At 32.7% G+C, this 21,058-nt stretch overlaps 2 protein-coding genes and 1 pseudogene across 6 annotated transcripts in view; 1 reads left to right on the forward strand and 2 right to left on the reverse strand.

The window, feature by feature from the left end:
• Positions 1-21,058, forward strand: part of LOC107852308 (putative late blight resistance protein homolog R1A-3) — a gene marked incomplete at its 5' end in the record, with an annotated part of 58,362 nt that overhangs the window by 28,726 nt on the left and 8,578 nt on the right.
• LOC124899212 lies at positions 1,461-2,369 on the reverse strand (annotated as a pseudogene).
• On the reverse strand, positions 1,491-8,688 carry LOC107873743 (putative late blight resistance protein homolog R1A-3). Of its 5 annotated transcripts, none has more exons than XM_016720698.2 (7): positions 8,474-8,688; positions 8,244-8,330; positions 3,844-7,584; positions 3,425-3,505; positions 3,108-3,312; positions 2,793-2,936; positions 1,491-2,431 (listed from the first exon to the last, which is right to left on the reverse strand). In XM_016720698.2, the coding sequence occupies exons 2-3, from the start codon at positions 8,289-8,291 to the stop codon at positions 3,862-3,864; spliced, it is 3,771 nt and encodes a 1,256-aa protein (XP_016576184.2). In that variant the 5' UTR covers positions 8,292-8,330; positions 8,474-8,688; the 3' UTR covers positions 1,491-2,431; positions 2,793-2,936; positions 3,108-3,312; positions 3,425-3,505; positions 3,844-3,861. The 5 variants fall into 5 exon arrangements, with proteins under 5 accessions (XP_016576184.2, XP_016576182.2, XP_047269361.1 ...); XM_016720696.2 differs by having other exon boundaries at positions 2,793-3,013; XM_047413405.1 differs by lacking the exon at positions 3,425-3,505.

The following is a 21,058-nucleotide window of genomic DNA, read 5'->3' on the forward strand; positions in this document are numbered from 1 at the left end:
TTTCCTTATTTGATTAATTTTGTTTGACACCATTTTCTTATTATTCCGTCCAGTAAATATTAACATTCTTATAATTTCTTAATTAAAAGCTTTTTGATATGTTTACAATACAAGTGTCAAAAAATATTTTATTTTTTTCTTGAGCTTAATGAAAGTCAAACTATAACAAGCAAAATGAAACACAGAGAGTACTTATTTGACCATGTACACTTGAGGATTATTTTGATTTAGGGATGGCAAGGTGTGCGGTGCGGTTGTGGGGCAAATCTGCAACCCACCCCGCAGCAATTCTAAAAAAAAAAATATTTCAACCTGCCCCACGTAACCTTAAACCCACACCCCTAACATAGTCAAAAACATGCCCCACATAACTTTAAGCCCACACCGTCCATCATAGCCTAAAACCCACCCACCCCGTTTACCATCCCTAAATTTGAACTTACTACCAAAGACAAGAAACTAATTTTTTTTATTTTGGAATTTTCTTGAAGCACGAAGAACACAAAAAAAAAACTGAAGAAAGACGGATAAAAAGTCATACTAGAAAACATTTTTGCAGATATAAATAAAGTCATTGTTTTCTATGAAAATTTTCTTTAGTGTAACTTTGAATTTACTCTTAGAATCGAGGTGTGTTTTAATACAAAGATATCTTTCATAATAATGAACTATATAATATAGTAATCTTACCTTTTGACCACTTAATGTTCAGCAAATCATGATTGTTAGAACCTCTTGTTTGAGAAATATATAGTAAGTTTGAAAGAAATTGGCTAACCAAGTATTTTGAAAGTTCACCAACAAAAGAAAGAAGAATCAAATTCGAAGATTATTAGATGTTGAACAAATGTAATCAAATTCGAAGATTATTAGATGTTGAACAAATGTAAGCTATAAGATTCTGAAATTATTTCGACATTATTCTTAAACAAGAATCGAATTCCAACATTATTAAAACCGCTCACTTTATTCTCCCAAACAGTATATGATGAAGAACCTGTTCTACTGCTATCACTTTAATTATTCTCCAGAATATATTCTTGCAACATCAATGTTATATCTCATGGCATGTTATATGTAATGTTTTATTTGGAAAAGAAGATCTCAAGTATATATAAATTTTAAATACAATGTTAAGTGTGATTGGGTTGGTCTTGAATTTTTTACTTCACTTGCCGAATTTTCAGGTTTAATGTAACAGCAATGTTATATTTCATCTTGATGAGTTGTATGCTTGAAGTTTCTCCTTCATTTTCTTTTTATTTATTTCTTAAATTTCGTGTCAAGTCAAATCAGACAAGAATAACTAATAATACTACATCAACAAAATATTTTAAGAAATTATATGGTGTTAGTGGTGGTGATGGCTAACTGTGGAGGTTGTATGTGTCGACCGGATCTGGTGGTGGTGGTCCTTGTGGCTATGTAATAGCTAGTGATCATAATGGTCGACAATAGTGGCTAATTGTGGTGGCAATTGATGCCGGAGATTGATTCAAATGTGCTAAACTTAATACATATTTAGAATTTCGAGACAAGAACTACAATTGATAGTGTATGAGCTTCAAAAGCCTTCTTCAATAACATTTAGCTCCAATGTTCCGTCGACCACAACCAGCACACTAAACCTACACAAGGGGCTCGAGCAAAAAAGTGCGGAGAAAGATCAATGTAGAACTAATAACTGCAGTTCTCCTATTCAGAACCATGGATCAATACCCAGTCCTATATGAAGTTGATGCTGCTGCATCTTCATCAACGGTCCAAATGGAATCAGTCATGTCAAACCTCCGTCCTGCCACTGTCCTGTATATGAAAAGTTTCTCAACCGGGAAAATTTCTGGTCTCGTGTCCGGATGACCTTAACTCTTGGAAACCTCTGAGCTAGCAACAAACACGCGCCATAATCTACTGAACAGGAAGACAACCAAAGATACCGCATCATCTCCAGCCTTGCCGTTGAAGGAGCAGTCTCTGATCTCCAGGGAGAGGACTCTGTGGAAGCCTCGATATACGAAGAGCATCTCTAGACTCTTAGCATGGGCCCTGATGTAATAGAACACAAAATCTGTAAGGAGGCCAGAAAGGGAAAGTTGTCGCAATCCCTTGCAGTGATGGACGACGGCGTCAAAACCAGCATCGAGCGGTCCATGGGTTAGGTAATCAGGAGATTGAGGCTCGACTAAACACACACAAAATCGGATCATGTTAGGACGGTTCCTTGCAATAGTAACCAAGATGGTATTTGTCATTTTGCGGTAGAAGTATAGAACTGAGTGGAGCTTAGGGAAGCCAGTGGAGATAGCTACAATGCCTCGCTCTGTCAAGGATACATTCAGTTCTTGCGCATAAGGAAATGCCCTAAGGTTTCAAGGGCCTTACAATAGGTGGCAATATCCTCAAGACCGATTTCGTCAACATAACCACACACCTGCAGCCACATCCAGATGCAAACTAAGATTAAAACTTTCTTCACCTGTAAGGACAAAAATACTCTGAAAAAGAGTAATCTACAAAGAAAATATACTCTCCATTTCTATTTATGCGTGTTACTTCCTTTTTAGCCTATTAAAAAAAGAGCACATCTTTCTGTATTTAGTATGATTTTAATTCCAACATTGTCATTTTACATTTAATGATACTCCTATGTAGGAATGGTGTGGCAGGTCCGAGACCACAACGTGCTGCTCATGGAGGTAGATGATTAATCACAAACACAGTTATTGCATCTAGTCTCGAAAGTATCAAAACTGTATAAATCAATACAAAAGAAAAATCAAGCTAGAACTTACCCACAGAGGCTGCAACTTGTAAGACTGCCTGATCATCATACCAAGATCAAGGATTCGAACATGACATATAAGCGAAAAATAGGCTGGCACTCCGTTCCAAAACCTGCTCAAGCCTTTGAGTTGATAGCAGTCTTGAAAAGCATACTGCACATTTATTTGAACTCCGTGACGATCAGCCAGTACGCCAGAAAAGTAGGCCCCAGTAATAAAAATTCAACCAACTGGGTAGCATGGCAAAGAATGTTAGGAAGAGCATAGAGTCCTCAAGTTAGTGGCATTTCCTGCATTGATGTATCAAAAGGAACATTAACTTACTGTTGCACATGAGGCCAAATGTTGTACAGCTAGCACCTATTTGAACTCATTGATCATTGCACACAGCAGCCCTCCAACACCAAATGTTCATCGGTGGCTGATTCGTGGTGCACGTGAATTCCACCACCCTGCATCACAATTCAAACTCTTTGCATGCGAATATCCCACTTCTTGTTGCATTGGGACTTCTCGGTAGCTTTATTACCTGAAGAGTTTCACATATTTGTGATGATGGTATTTCTTTTATTATTTATGCTTCAGATTATGAACTTCCAAAAAAAAAATCTTTAACAATGGATGTCTATTGTTTGACGTACCGATGAGTTATTGGTTTTCATTATCTTTTCCTACTTCCTTGATTGTACTTCTCCTTCTATTCCTTTCAATGTTCTCAGGATCTAATGTATAAAATGTGCATTAAACTTTATTAGGTGGAAGAAGTAAGAATACAAGAAAACTGAAATAAGGAGCGTAAAAAGCCATAGAAGTAAAGAATACAAGAATATAGCTAGATTTGTTGCTTCTATTTTTGAGTTACCAACGTCAGGGCCAAATGTAAATTTTTATACAAGTAAATGAGACAAAGAAACAAAACAACAAATACTTGCTAAATTCAACTTAGTACTATTCATAAACAGACAGTTCATCAGACATATAGTAGACATCAAACACAAGAATCAGAACAACACGCATATATAATAAAGAAGAACCTGTTATGGTGGTGATCAAGACTTACCCCACATAATTCTTCAAGCTACTTAAATAATGGGATATTATTCGGACCAAGGACCTCAAGCTCCCCTCCCAACATATCCTCAACATATTCCTTAATCTTCCGAGCTGAATCTTCAAGATGAGGGCTCTCTACAAGTTGAATAATTTTCAATGAACAAACATCCCCAAAATTAGGCGGAATCTCTTCAAGCTTGCAACATTCGCGCAGTTTTAATTTCTCGAGCACGGGAAAGGATTCCTCTCCAAACTCCCACTTAGCAAGAGTCACTTCTTCCAACTCCAAAAATTTGAGATTCACAAAGGTGTCTTCCTCCCCCATGTTCCATTCTTCCCCTTGCATGATTGTCCTCTCAAGGAACAAGTTTTCAAGGTTGGGCAGTCTTACTATTGTTGATAGTGAATCGGATGTCAAAGGAAAGTCATTCAACACCAATTTTTTCAAATTGGAAGGCAAGTGAAAATCCCACGACCAATTTGTCGCTACAGAGGACCCACAATCGTTTGTGTTTGAACTTTCAAAATAAATTCTGAGGAAATCTAGTTCAGTTAGGAAATCCAATTTCGGGAACCAATATCGCTCTGTTGAGTTATCCCATGATTCCTTGAGAACAAAGCTAAGCCTTTGGAGATTGGGAAACCTTTTGAAAATATGCTTTGTTTCTTCCGAATAGGAAAGCACGAGTTTCCCTAATTCTCTCATGTTCTCTAACTTTGAGTCCTCTGCTATCAGTATTGGTTCATTTGTCTCCATATCAAAGAAATAACAAGCAGTCACGTTCAGCACTCGCAACTTTACAAGATCCCAAATACTCGGTAATAGTACCAAGGTTGATCCTTTGTTAATAACCCAGAGGGTTTCTAGATTACAGAGGTTTGAGAAAGATGAAGGTAGAGATTTAACCTTTGTCCCAATGTATAAGAACCTCAAATGATTCAACATGCTTATTTCATTCAGCAAAGAATCTTTAACCATCATAAAAGAGGGATTCAGGATCAACACTCTAAGAAGCCTCAAGTGTCTTAAGTGACATGCATCAGAAAGACTGTGGAACATCTTGTGTCCAGTTACCAACAAAGAATAGAGGTGTTTACCAGAATGCTTTTTCATTTTTGAATCGAGCAGGACGAAATTGTTAGAGCCAAAGTGCTCCTCATCATAATAAATGTTCACTATACGTGGCATCAAATCTGAAGAAGATGGTTCACTTGAACTTATCAGGCCAAACAACTTTTCCTCTCTTGCTTTTATCAAACAAAAGTCGTGCACAAGATCATGAATTTGGCAAGCCGGGAGATTACCTATCTCATTGAAAGCAATTACCAAGCTACTGGAAATTAAATTATCCAAAAATATTTCCATTTCTTCTTCCACATTCATCATCTTCATTCTTTCAACAAGCCCTTCAGCACGCCAATACATTTTCAACAGATTTCTGTTGATTTTTTTGTCCTTCCGAAAACGTGCAAGATAGAGAAAACACGGCTTCATGTGATGAGGTAAATGGTCATAACTTAATTCTATAACCTTCATCACATCCACTTCACTGTTCAAAATAAAGGAATTCAAATTATTTCGAACTTCAAGCCACACAGACTTTGACTTTTCCCTCCCTGCAATGACTCCAGCAATCAGATCAACAACCAAAGGGAGTCCCTTACCATTTTGGGCTATTTCTTTACCAACTTCCAATAGTTCATCGGGGCAACTCTCTTCTCCAAATGCCCTTTTCTCTAATAACTCCCAACTTTCTTCTGGTCTTAGCAATCGAAGGTTAAGAGGATCAGTAATGCCCTTTCCGTGACAAGCCACTTCCTTTTGCCTAGTCGTCAAAATAATTCTACTACCTTTCTCAACTTTAGGAAAAGGTCTGGTCAACTCATCCCATGTAGTAGTATCCCACACGTCATCTAACACAATTAGGTACCTCTTTCCATACAATTGTTTCCGCAGCTTATCAGCAACATCAATATCCTCACTGAACTTCAAATCCGAGCCAGTAACTTGATTAAAGAGTTTTACCAACACCTCCTTCTCGTCATAATCTTGGTCGACTGTGCACCATGCACGAAGGTCGAAATGACTACAAACTGATTTGTCATTGTATACTTTGTACCCCAAAGTAGTTTTGCCTGAACCCGGCATACCAGTGATTGAGATGACATCAAGATCTTTCGGTCCACTGGTGAGCTTACTAATTAACCAGGTTGTCTCCTCCTCAAAACCTACAATTATTTTACCCGCTGTCAATGACTTGTTTTCAACTGTCATCTTGGTAGAGTTTAGTACAGTGAGGCTGCTGTTCTTGGGAATCTTCTCATATATATTGGAGACTTCTTCTTTGATAAGCCTGATCATTTTTATGGTGATGGGAAGTGAGAAAATAAGATGTAAGAGACCATTATCTCGAATAATAATTGAATCAATGACATCTTTTGCCTCATATGCCGCATCTAAAACACGTGCCCATAGATCTTTATACAATCCTTGCTCAACTTTCACGAAGAACGATCTTATGAATTCGAGGGTTTCTTTCACCAGCTTAATCTCATCCTTTATCAAAGCAATTGAATAAGAATTGGAATCTAGCAGAACATTCAAGTGGATGAGTAGAAGATGCATGAAGAGTGGTCCATCATTCATGGGGAAGCAACATTGATATGTGTCCGGGGCTTTCAGATAACCATGTTTGAGATCATCCTTGAGGAGTTCAATATTTTTCAGCAAGTCTAGTGTTGCACAACTTGTTTCATCGGTACTCTCTGATAATTTTTCTTCTAAGTCGTGAACAAGAGTTGATACCTCCTTGGTAAGTTCTCCAACACGTGCCAAAAGATCAAATAATTTGCCATGATGAATAAAGTCCTTGGGCATATCAGTAAGAATAATCAATAGAAACTCTATCATGGCATGAATGTTTAGAGCCCCTGAAGTGCTAGGGGTAGTAACAGTTATCATGTGCTCTTGTAGATGAATCAGATATTCCCTCAGAACTTCTGGAGAGGTTTCCAGGAGCTGGTTAATAAAGCGTCCAACTTCTGCTGATGGTGAAGCTTTCAAATTTGTATAACATATGTGCATCACCTCCAGTTCAATTGGAATAATCTTCATGAGTAGATGTGCTAGCTTGAAGAGTCGAGAGCGCCAATGAAGTCGATAATCCCAAAGGAAGAATGAAACTCTCTCAGCCATGAGTTGAAACTGAGGCAAGACATATTGAACAATCTCGTGCTCAATGCAACCATTCACTATCAACCCATGGAAATCCTTCATGTTGCCAGACACAGTCTGAAGAATCTCATGCTGAGTCTCTAATGGAAATATCTGTTCAGCAAGATACTTGGATAGACGGTGGAGATTCAGGAGGAGGAAGTCCAACTGCTCGTCAGTCATGGTGGCATTTGATTTAGAACGATGACATGAGCTGATACATTCATCGATATTATCCATGAGGCTAGGAAGGACACGATCCATGTTGTATTTACACCCGACGTTGCTGTCAACATCATCCAAAATTGGTTTAAGCAGATTCTCAACCTCTTGTCTTGACTCACTCATTTCGTCGTCAAACTCTTCCAAATCACAATGAGAAATCTGGACATATGTACAAATAAATGCCAGATGATATTTCAGCTCTTCAATTTGACCGGCTATCTCAACAACATATTGATCTTCTTCATTCTTTAACCCCTCCAAGAAATCCTGAACGTTGACAACATCCTTGCGAAGAGCAGAAAATGACACCTGAAAAATGACCAGATATTATATCTAAATTACATGTATACCATGCAATATTTACTCTATCCAGGCAACCAACATGTGCACATGTATTTTGTATGAATTTGATGTTATCTATCTGAGCTAATACTTCATCAAAAATTATCGGATACTTGTTACGTGTTTTATCTTCTACGAAAAAAATTCAAATAACACAAATCAAAATAATGGGAAAAGGTCCAAATATACTACAAGACTTAGCCCAAATATGCCCTCTCCTAGAAAAAAGAGGCTATTTATACCTAATATGCCCTTTTTGACTAATGGAAGTGAAATAGTTGATGTTAAAATTATTTTTCTATTTTTTTAATTAAAACAAAAGCCACATGGATTTAATTAAAGGAAAACAGGCCAGAACTACCCCTCTACTTTCAAATCTGTATACATAAATCTGTATACATTTAATCTCCATTTTACAATCTGAACAAAAATTTTACCTTTTAGTGAATTGTATTTTCAATATAATTAACACATAGTTCAATGACTTAAATGTGACAAAAGTTTAAGTTTATGAATATACTGATACAACAAGTAAAGTTCAATGATTTTACTGAGTCAAAATTAAATTATATAACTAACTAATTAACAGATACATACATAAGTAAAGTTCAGTAATCATGTCATACCTCAAAATTGTTTGCTTTCCCTTTCTTTATTTCTCCTTGTTTTTTCATGACGGTAAGTGTCTTTTAAATTAGTCAAATTCTCCGGATCTGATATATAAAAAGAAAGAAGCATAAAATTAATTTCATAGCAGAAAACGTACATTTTTGCACATATAAATAAGTCAATTATTTTCCTTCGACTCAATGAGTGAAATTACAGATGTTATTTTAAGTTATTATTAGAGACTAACCTTTTTAGTTGATGAAAAATCTAAAATGGTTGCTCTTTGTTTTTGTGTATGAGTATATTAACTTGATAACATTTGTGTGGAGGAGAAGATATTAGGTAGAAAAAAATATATATTTGGAATAGTGAACAGATGCAAGTATTGATTGCAAGACTATAATATTCCCCTTTGCAGCAAAGTAATAGCTTTGATAAAGTTTGAGTGGAGGAGAAGATACACAGAAAAGAGGGTAGGCCTATAATAAGTTTGAACTAGTCAACACGCAGCATTGATGGCAAGATTAGTCACCTGGCTGCGGTCTGATCAGGAGGTCATCGGGCGGAGCCACCTTGGATTCTGGGAATTCATCCGATCCTCTTCAATAGAAAGTTATACTATTTTTATATAGTTAAAAATATTTTTATGTATATATAACGGATATTTAACACATTCGACTAGTGTGTATGTTTACTTCTAAACCCTCTCAATAAAAATTCTAACTCTGTCACGGGAGGTCACGGATTCAAGCCTTGAAAACAATCTTGAAAAATTAGTCAAACTAAGTCTTGTGAAGTGAAAAGCAACAAGTAAAATAAACAGTGGGAGTACTAAATAAATAATACTAGAGAGTGTTGATTAATTAGTAAAAATAATAAAATAGATACTCTTAGAGATTTGAGTTGACTAACATTTTTATTTGATGAAAATATTCTCTGGAATTAAACACAAGAACATATCAAAAATAAATATAGAAAATATGATGCGTACAATAACATATCCAGTCTAGGAAGATAAAGTGTAAGCAATTCATATCACTAGCTCAGATGAAGTAGAGAGGTTATTTCCGATAGACTCCCAGCTCAAGATAGATAATAGTATAACAAATAAAAAATATAAATATAAACAACAAAATGACATAACACACTGTTAGATAATAAAAGAAACAAGATACCGATTGAGTAATACTATAAATTATCTATTCGAGATCACAAACATCATCAGAATACTAGGAACAAGAAACTACAGGCATAGATACAAACACAACACTCTTCCCTAATATTATGAATGCACTCCTATCGATTAAACCTAATTTGCGTCCACCACACCTTCCTATCAAAGATTATACTATCTGTAAGTAAGTAGTAACCGCAACATGTCATGCTTAATCACCTCTAATTTGGCTTTAACTTGCATCTATACTATTTAATTTTGAGTGTGTATAAATAGATACTTAAACTATTATAAAATTTAATAAATAGATAAATGCCTCCTAAATGAAATAATACACATTGAATGCTATGTAGAACATAAATTGATCACACTTATTTTATAAAGGTATAATATATAAATATACCTTTTAACTTAGCTTCAGATCATAGCTTCAGATCACATCTATGATCTAGCTCCAACTTTAAAATTTTAATATGCATCTCATACCTCATGTCATAATTGTATGAGGCATGTGTTATTTTGACAAGTGAGTTTTTTGCCCCCACTCGTCAGACAATGTTTTTTTCCCACTCAGCATTTTCATCCACGTTCACTGTAAACTTTTTTTTAACAAATTATTTTTTTTCTCTTCTTTTCTTGAAGCTATCTTTTTATTTTATTTTATTGTTTATCTTTTTTCTTTCAATTATTTTCCTATCTATCCAATACTAAGTATGCGTTAGGTCATGAATATTATTCACAATATCTTAAAATATAATATTTATTTTATTTTAAAATATTTATTTGGTCATAAATATTTTGAAATATATTTTAATAATATTTGAATATTTGAAAAACACTTCAAGAGGTGTTTTTACTATTTAAAAATTATATATTTGAATATTTAAAAATTACTTCAAGAGGTGTTTTTACTATTTTAAAATTTTCTTTTTACACTTTTTAATTTATTTTTTTAAATCTAAATTTATTTTCAAAAAACAACCCCATTTTTATAAAAATGTAATTTTTTTAAATCTATTTTCACCTTTTGCATTTTTTTTTAACTTCAAAAATACCCTATTTCCCAAATACTATGTCAAACACAACTCCAACTCTATTTTCAACTTCAAAAATATCAAATATGAAGAACTATACATCATATTTTTTTTATTATTAAATGCATCTTCTGTATAGTAAAATTATTTTAAGCGGGTTGGATTAAGAATTGGATCGAATTTAAGATGGGTTCGGTCCTAAATAAATTTAAATATTGACTTTAATATATTTTTTTTAACTTTTTTCTCTCTCAAAATTAGAGTTGTCACATCATTAAATTGTAAGCATAAAACGGATTATATAAACTTAAACAATCTTATACATAAACAATCCTATCCATAATCCTTTGTATTATTCAGGAACGTTGAACTTAATGATTTTCACAGAACGTTGAACTTAATGATTTTCACATACACATAATAACAGTAATTCAATAAAGAATTACTTACCTAAATTCTCCATGGTTTTAGTGGAAGCAAAAGCGTAATAGCAGAAGCACTGAATTGTTTCTCTCTCTTTACCTTACTTTCAGAATAATTGTGATGGAACTTATTCTTCTTTTGGCAGAGAGAGGATCCCTTTTATAATAGGGAATAGTCAGCTATGTTTTCACGTTCTATCAACGTGATTGGTGGATACAATCATTATCCTACTAGGAGTCAGTAATTGTAGATACAATCCTACTAGGAGTCAGTAATTATCCTACTAGGTAACTTTCCATATAGATTAAGGATTTAACTTATTCAATTATTATTAAATCAATAAATAAATTAATTATGTGGGCCATAGAAATTTACATTCTCCCACTTGGCACACACATTTAATTTAATGGTTTAATAGGTACGTCAATCATGTGCACTATTAATGTTAAATCCAACATCATTTGTAATCGTTAAATAAATCAACTAACATGAGTCATGGTGGTTGTACGTCCCTTTACTTGACATAGTTCCTTCCATTTACTACAATATTAGTCTATTACCTAACATAACCTTTCAAATACATAATGGGTCCAATGATAATACTTAGAATCATTTATCTAAGTCAGAACTTGTCATCAGTATTCACAATATCATGAATACAAGAGAAAACAGGTAACAACAGAAACATATATAATTTGAGCTCAAAGTGTCTATTTCATAAACATAATAAAGTCTTTACATAAAATCATTCATTGCTATCAATAAGACCCATCTTTTCAACATGTTCAATAAATATTTTGGGCGGTAATCCTTTCGTCAAAGGATCAAAAATCATAAGTTTAGTGCTAATATGTTCAATTGACACTTTATGTTTCTGGACTTCTTCTTTAACCGAAAAATATTTCAATTCCATATGCTTAGAACCTTTTGAATACTTATCGTTCTTAGAGAAGAAAAATGCGGCGGTATTATCACAATAAATTTTCAGTGGCCTGGCTATATTGTCGACTAGTCCAAGTCCTAAAATTAAATTCCGCAGCCAATTAGCCTGGACTGTGGCTTCAAAGCATGCCACAAACTCGGTTTCCATAGTGGATGCAGCTATAACAGACTGTTTCGCACTCTTCCATGATATTGCTCCTCCACCTAACAAAAACAAATATCTGAATGTGGATTTTCTTGTATCCACACAACCAGCATAATCTGAATCTGAATATCCAACCGCATCTAGATAATCAGATCTTCTATAAGTGAGCATATGATCTTTCGTTCCTTGTAAGTATCGTAACACTTTCTTTGTAGCCTTCCAGTGATCCATTCCAGGATTACTTTGATATCGACCCAACATTCCAACAGCAAAACTGATGTCTGGTTTTGTACATGTTTGGGCATACATAAGACTCCCAACTATTGATGCATAAGGAATATCTTTCATTTGCTTTCGTTCCAAGTCATTCTTTGGACATTGATTGAGACTAAACTTATCTTATTTCTGAATTGGAACGAGACTTGATGAGCATTTTTCTATTCTAAATCTCTCTAATACTTTATTAATATAGGTTTTCCGAGATAATCCCAACAGTCCTTGTGACCTATCTCAAAATATTTCTATTCCAATCACATAGGATGCATCACCCATATCTTTCATTTCAAAGTTATTAGAGAGATATTTCTTGGTATCATACAACAAACCAAGATCATTAGTAGCAAGAAAGATGTCATCAACATACAAGAATAACATAATAAACTTACTCCCACTGACCTTCAAATATATACACCGGTCAACAGTGTTTTCCTTAAATCCAAAGGTAACAATCGTTTCATTAAACTTAAGATACCATTGTCGGGAAGCTTGTTTAAGTTCATATATTGACTTCTTAAGTTTACACACCATGTGTTCCTTTCCTTTAATAGAAAACCTCTCAGGTTGATTCATATAAACTTCTTCCTCTAAATTTTCATTTAGAACAACCGTTTTCACATCCATTTGATGTAGCTCTAAGTCATAATGAGCTACCAAGGCCATTATAATCCTGAGTGAATCTTTTCTAGAGACAGGTGAAAACGTCTCTTTATAGGCAATGCCATCTTTTTGAGTAAAACCTTTGGCAACAAGTCTGGCCTTGTGGCGTTCGATGTTGCCAGTTGAGTCGTGTTTGGTCTTAAAGACCCATTTACACCCAACTCTTTTGTAACCTTCGGGTAATTCAATAAGGTCCCAAACTTTATTTTGTTCATATATTTTAACTCATCTTTCATAGCATTTATCCATTTATCAGAATTGTTGCTTTCAATGGCTTGTGAAAATGAAACTGGATCATCATCAATTCCCAAGTCAGTTTCTGGCTCATGTAGATATACCAAATAATCATCAAAAATAGCAGATCTCTTTTGTCTTTGAGATCTTATTGATGCTACTTCTTGTGGTTCATCTACTATAGGTTCATCAATTATGGCTTCATTAATAGGAATATTAATTTGTTGTCCTTGTTGATTACTTTGTTGTACAACATATTCAGGAACAATAAATTTAAAAGAAGTACAGGGTAGAGGAATTCGTACTCTAACTTCTTTAATTTCCACATTACGTGGTTTTTCACTCCTACTAACTTCACCATTCTTAATGAATCTAGCGTTTTCATTTTCAACTATTCTCGTACTATGATTAGGACAGTAAAATCTATACCCCTTTGATTTTTCTGGATAACCAATGAAGAAACCACTGATTGTTCTTGAATCCAGTTTCTTTACTTGCGGATTATATACTCTAACTTCTGTCGGGCAACCCCAAATATGCAGGTGCCTCAAACTAGGTTTCTTACTAGTCCACAGTTCAAAAGGTGTCTTTGGGACTGCTTTACTAGGAACCCTATTTAGCAAGTAAGCGGCAGTCCTTAAAGCATACATCCATAATGAAGGAGGTAAAGATGAATTACTTAACATACTCCTAACCATATCCATTAATGTACGATTAAGGCCTTCTGCCACATCATTTTGTTGTGGTGTGCCAGGCATTGTGTATTGAACACATATGCCACACTTTTCGAGAAATTTAACAAATGGACCTGGGTGTTGTCCACTTTTATCATATCTTCCATAATATTCACCACCTCTATCAGACCTGATTATTTTCACCTTTCTTTCTAGTTGTCTTTCAACCTCAGTAATAAATACCTCTAAGGCATTAATCGCTTGAGATTTTTCATGCAACAAATAGATATATCCATAACGTGAAAAGTCATCAATAAAAGTGATAAAATATTTTTCTTTATTGAAAGATGTGATATCAAAAGGACCACATATATCCGTGTGTATAATTTCAAGAAGCTGTGTGCTTCTTGTGGCTCCTGTCTTTGTGTGTTTTGTTTGTTTTTCTTTAATACAATCTACACAAATATTAAGGTCAGTAAAATCTAAATCTGGAAGAATTTCATTCTTAAATAATCTTTCCAGTCTTTCTTTAGATATGTGACCTAAACATTTATGCCACAAGTAAGCGGATTGTTCATTCACCAAACTTCATTTGGTTCCAACATTATAATGCAGAGTTAAGAGTGTTTCGGCAAACAGATCATCAAGATTCAGTTTGTATAAATTATCACAAAGAGTACCAGTACCAATGAGATAATTATTCTTAAACAAACTAAAACATCCATTTCCAAAATTAAAAGAATATCCAGTCTTATCCAACTTAGACAATGAAACTAAATTTCTTGAAAGATAAGGAACATAAAAAGTTTCAACTAAATCTAAGTGACGTCCAGTATCGAGAATAAGACGATAAGTCCCGACACCTTCAGCTGCAGCCTTCACTCTATTCCCCATGTAAACAAATCTTTCATTCTTGTTTATGGTTTGGATTGTAAGAAATCCCTGCATAGTATTAGAAATATGAATAGTACAACCAGATTCAATCCACCAAGTATTATAAGGAACTTCAGTTAAATTTGATTCGAGACATGTAAAAGCACAAGGCTTACCTTTCTTCTCAAACCATGCCTTACGTTTCAGGCAATCTTTCTGAAAGTGTCCAGATTTTCCACAGAAATGACACTTTCCATTCTTGTTCCCTTTCTTATGTACTTGAGATGAGGACTGATTAACATTAAGTTACTTCTGTTGTCCCTTACCATGCTTCTTTCCTTTCTTTTCAGCTCCTTGATGATTTACAAAGTTAATGGAGTGGGTTCCTTGATTCTTTAGCCTTGTTTCCTCTTGAACTAGCATACCATGCAATTTATGCACGTTTCATTTGTCTTTCATAGTGTTGTAGTTCATTTGGAAAGGACCATACTCAGATGGTAATGAGTTGATAATGAACCACACAAGAAAATTCTGTTCCACTTCCATTCCCAATGACTTAAGTCTTGCTGCTATGTTTGTCATTTCAATGACATGCTCATGCATAGTACGTGAACCATCAAACTTCATGGTGGTCAAAGTACCCATTAGTGTCCCAGCAAGAGACTTATCAGCAGTTTGGGAAGACTCTTCCATAAGTTTCAGAAGTTCTTTTGCACTTTCAGTTTTGGGAAGAGTAGTCTTAATGTTGCCCTCAATATTCATTCGCATGAACATCAGGCCTAATTTGTTAGACCGATCCCAGTGCTTATAATAGGGCTTTTCTTCATCACTGCTAGCTCCAGTAATAGCAGTTGGCTTTTCAGAGTAAAGTGCAACATCAAGATCTAAAACCCCAAGATGGAATTTGATCTGTTCGCACCAATCTGAAAAGTTAAGTCCATTAAAAATTGTAACAGAGGCAGAGTGCGAATGAAGGGCAAGTGCTGAAAATAGAATATGCTCATTTGTTAATGCTTTGATTTATCAGATTAAACATATTATCAAATTCAGAAATAATTTTCTTAAATGTGTATTGATGTTCTCCTTTGGGTGAAACATCAAAATACAACTTTAAACATAATGATGCTTAAAATATATTTAACACAAAATGATAATATTTAATGCATCAATTAATAATATTTATCATCTTTGGATAAATAAATAAAACTAACGATACATCAAAATTATCTCTTTAATATTTATTGGCCATTCGAACAAACAATCAACCTTTGGGTGATCCACAAATGTCTTATGACCAAAATTTAATTTACCCATAATTATTAGATCAATTATAAGCATTAAGATTAATGGATAATTAATTTAAACTTTAACCTTTATTTTGAAATTAATTTCATAAAGATTCGACCACTTTGGTGATTAACGAATCTTACATATATGATTCCAAGTTATATTAAGAAACAATAAATTTTATTATTGCATACTACAACGTTCTAACAACAAAGAGTTGTTTCTTTAATATTTAAAATAACAAAGATTAAACTCATATAATAATATCAATATTTTAAATAGAATTAATTATAATAATATCAATATTTCAAATTTCGTTAATCAATAATTGTGAAATTTCTAACAAAGATAATTAAAATTTACAAGATCTGGAGAAACATTATTTTTAATGGAGAATCACTTGTTCCGAAAACCAGTCTCTGATACCACATGTAAGCATAAAACGGATTATATAAACTTAAACAATCTTATATATAAACAATCGTATCCATAATCCTTTGTATTATTCAAGAACGTTGAACTTAATGATTTTCACATACACATAATAACAGTAATTCAATAAAGAATTACTTACCTAAATTCTCCATGATTTTAGCGGAAGCAAAAGCGTAATAGCAGAAGCACTGAACTGTTTCTCTCTCTTTACCTTACTTTCAGAATAATTGTAATGGAGTTTATTCTTCTTTTGGCAGAGAGAGGACCCCTTTTATAATAGGGAATAGTCAGTTATGCTTTCACGTTCCATCAACGTGATTGATGGATACAATCATTATCCCACTAGGAGTCAGTAATTGTGGATACAATCCTACTAGGAGTCAGTAATTATCCTACTAGGTAACTTTTTATATAGATTAAGGATTTAACTTATTCAATTATTATTAAACCAATAAATAAATTAATTATGTGGGCCATAGAAATTTACATAAATGACTCAAAAAATTATAATTCGAGCTAAAATAATAATGAAAGTTAATTAAGTAAAGTTGAGTGACTTTGACGGTCAATTATTATAAGTTGAGTCATTGTTCATACATTTAATTGATGAAAAGAATATTCTCTATATTTAATTAATATCTTTTGTTTGATTTTTGTTTTGGTACAAAATCTAAGAAAGTAAAGAAGGCATTAGAATTTTTTTAGTCTTAAATTTAAAATATGTAGAATATATCAAAATATCCTTTTAATCTTTGTGATTTTAAGTATGTCATATGAAAAATTAAAATTAAAAATAAATAAAACTAAAAAAATATTTCCTTTAAAATAGACTAAAAAAAGTGAGATAAGTATATAAAACAGAACAGAGTATTTTATAAATTCGATTTGCTTAGTATCATGAGCACGGAAAAAAATTGAAAGAAAAAAACAAAGAAAGAAAATAAAAGAAAAGGTAACCCCAAAAAAGCAAAAAATGAATTGTTAAAAAAGAAAAGTTAAAAAGTGCACTGAAAATGCAAAGGGAAAAAGAAAACTGCCTGATAGGTGGGGCCAAAAAGCCCACTTGTTAAAATAACAAATGCCTATACAACTATGACATAGCGTATGAGATGCATATTAAAATTTTTGTGGTGTTAAACACTTAAATTTGTATAAAATTGAATAAATGGATACATATGTCCTATGTGGCATCTTATATGTCAATTCCTGTCCTACATGACATCCTAAGTGTATTATGCCATATGGAACATGTGTGTACTTGTTTTTAACTTTGGCAAGAATCAATTTAACTAGTGTGTATTTTTGTTTCTAATCAGAAAAAAAATTGGTTTAAGAAGGATGAAGGACCTGTTTTTGTGGTTTTGGAAGATTTGAAATATTTCTTAAAACATGGTCAAAAATACACATGAACTTTTCCGATTGTTTGAGTTTTGTATCTAAACTATTAGGTTTGTCAGTTTGCTATCTGAACAATCACCAAATGGGCGACAATGCTTGGGTACGCTGTTTACTCTGTTGTTCTAATTTGTTATGCGTATTTTGGTTTGTTTATTGACAACACACTGGATGTAAAAGTATGGGGTATATGAATAAAGAAATGTTGGTTTTGCTTGATCAAAAGAAAAAAAACAATCACCAAATATTTATCAAAATACAGTCAGTTATTTTCTTTTTATACCTAAAATATCACTATCATTCAGGTAGAAAAAGGTAACAACTAATAGTTAAGGCATGTTTCTATAAAAATTCCAAAGCTCACATCCCATAAATTCATAGCTAACACCCATCAAAATTTACGGTATCGGTTTTAACATATTTGATTAATGATATAAAGTAGTCCCAGGATAAATTTATTCCATCAACAAATATGATTTAAATCTTATCCATGAGATATCTCAAACTTATCAATGGGATGTCTCACTTTATACCTTCTACCAAATAATCCTTTAGTGATTGGACCCATGTTCACAGTGACGGGGCCAAGATTTTCGGTAAGGGGGTTCATAAGTGAATATAAAAACTAATCGAAGGGGGCTCAACATCTAATATATATATATACATAAAAAATATTTTTAACCATGTATATATAACATAATTTTCCGCCAAGGGGCTTCAGATGAACTCTCTGACCATCGTGTAGATCTGCCACTGCATGTTCATACAACAAATAAAATAATTTAATTTGGTGCAATTAAAAAATTAATATTATTTAATCAAGTGGCAACACTTTTATTTTACATAATTGATTTGACAGGGTTATTTTTTTTTTCTACTTTCATACTTTTGACTTTGGTGTAAATCGGAAGAATCAAAATTTCTCTGTTATGTTCCATAATAAAGTGATACTCTGTCTTTGTTATTGAATATCCACTGTTAGAAAAGTTTGAAAAAAGACATAAATAACCATTACATAATCGATGTGGCACCTTCACTAAATAAAATGGGATCTACGTCAAAGATGTCACGTCAACTATAAAGGTTGACAAATGGTGTCACGTCAGCTAAAAAGGTTGACAAATGGTGTCACGTCAGCTAAAAAGGTTGACAAAAATATGCTAAAATTTAGTTCAGGGGGCAATAGACCCTCATTGAATTGTGTTGTAGAAAATTTGATCATTATTCAGAGATACTAGATGTTTGACTCTTCAAAAAAAAAATGCTCACTATTCAATTTCTTTTAATATTCACAAATAGTTCAGTTGAGACTTACATCAAATCACATTGGCCTAATCAAATCATGTTGCTTTAAAGTAATTAGTATTCATACCCGCGCGATGCTCGATCAATAATAAAAAATTGACATAGCAAATTTTGCATATATATATGTGTGTGAGTATGTATATACATATGCACTATCAACCATCAAATATGTTTAATTATCGTTGAATCTTCAAACTCAAATATTCATCTGTATTGAAACTTTACCTTTAATCATGTTCACCATCTCAACTTCTTGTAGTATGAATACCGATATGTAATATTATACTAATTTCTAAGATATATATATATATATATATATATATATATATATATATATATATTTACATAGAATACCTAATTTTATGGAAAGACTACGAATTCACATGCCCCATTCTTTTAATATAAATTTGCCCCTGTTAACATGAAATACATGATAAAGCTTAATCAAAGAACTTCAATATTCATTATATAATAGGATAGAATTTATCATTAATATATATGTAACAAACCAAACTACATTATAGCAGAACCCTTCAAATATTCAATGATCAAGAAAATCTATAAAATGCTTGCATCCACAAATACATCGATCACGATCACATCCGATTTCATCTGTCTAGTGGCCAATATTTGTCATTTCAAAAATCACACTATTAATGAGAAGTTTAGGAGCACTTTAGAAAAGCAAATAAATATCAATTAATATAATAAACTAAAATTAAGAAAAATGCCAAAAATAGATTTATTTTATATTTATTCCATATTGAAAGAAAAATAATACGAAGGAAAGTACTATTACATCTAGAATACCAATAAATCAAGATAAAAGAGCGAAAGTTAATTAAAATTAAACATTCAATATTCACATGGCGCCTCCAATTTACTCTGTGTTTGACTTATTTGACAACTTCTGAACAAAATGGTATGATCAAAAAAAGCTTTTAAGATCAAGATAACAAAAATGTTAGTGAGGTATAAATGTTGACATCAAGCTAACACTTGGACAAAATAGCTATATTTAAAATCCAAATTTATATAATATAATAATGAACTTTTACCACAAAATCTAAGAATTTAAGCAATTATGATTTCATTTAACATATCTCACCAATAACTATGAAAATATTCGAAATCATCATAACCATCCTCCTGATAGATAAACAAAAATCCCATGAAAAATTATTCATCTAAAATTGATTTAAGAAATACCTAATTTGAATCAGTAATATGGCCACTATCGCCTTTATACATATTGTAAAGACTACCTGAAACAACAACAAATTCATAGAGGCTATATAGAACTATTAATTTCTTAACTTTGAAATAAACACTAAATTTGACACTTTCATGTTCTAATGTAAATAATAGGTATAGATAGAAGATTCATATGTCGTATTGCAGTTTTAATTTACTCTAATATAATGCAACAATTGTTGTTTGTCTTAACTATAATATTTGTCGCTGGCAAGACAACATTCCAAATTTGTATTTTTGGCTAGGAATTGAACTTCTTCTAAACTAATCCATTCGAGGTTTAAGGGGATTTGTTTAAATTTAAATGCTTCCTAAGATAACATGTAGTATTCCTATTACACCATACACATGCATTAAATACAATAAGTAACCAAACTATCTACTTCCCACAGTGCCTATCCTGCTATTTCCTCTTTCAACTAAATTAATTAATTAATTAATAATAATTTTAATAATTAATTATTGCAATTTGAAGTTTTTTTATGTGGTAATAAAGAGAATATTTTTCTCCTAATGCCTAGGAATGTGTAAAAGTGGGATAGAAGTTTAAAAATGGTTTAGAAGGAAATAGATATATAAATTAAAGAAGTTTGAAGCTTGACTAAAATTCATTAACTAAAATATTTTTAAATGATAATTACCTAATTTGTGTAGACTTCTACGAAATGGTTAAGTTAGGATAATGACGAACTAAAAAGTGTAAAAGAGAATTAGATTAAAA

This window comes from Capsicum annuum, chromosome 6, assembly GCF_002878395.1.
Source record: "Capsicum annuum cultivar UCD-10X-F1 chromosome 6, UCD10Xv1.1, whole genome shotgun sequence".
NCBI lineage: Eukaryota > Viridiplantae > Streptophyta > Magnoliopsida > Solanales > Solanaceae > Capsicum > Capsicum annuum.

Coding starts and splice junctions, on each gene's coding strand:
- LOC107873743 (XM_047413406.1), bottom strand. CDS start 8,291: ATGAAAAAACAAGGAGAAATAAAGAAAGGGAAAGCAAACAATTTTGAG. Junction 7,585..8,243: donor GGAAAGCAAACAATTTTGAG/GTATGACATGAT, acceptor GTCATTTTTCAG/GTGTCATTTTCTGCTCTTCG.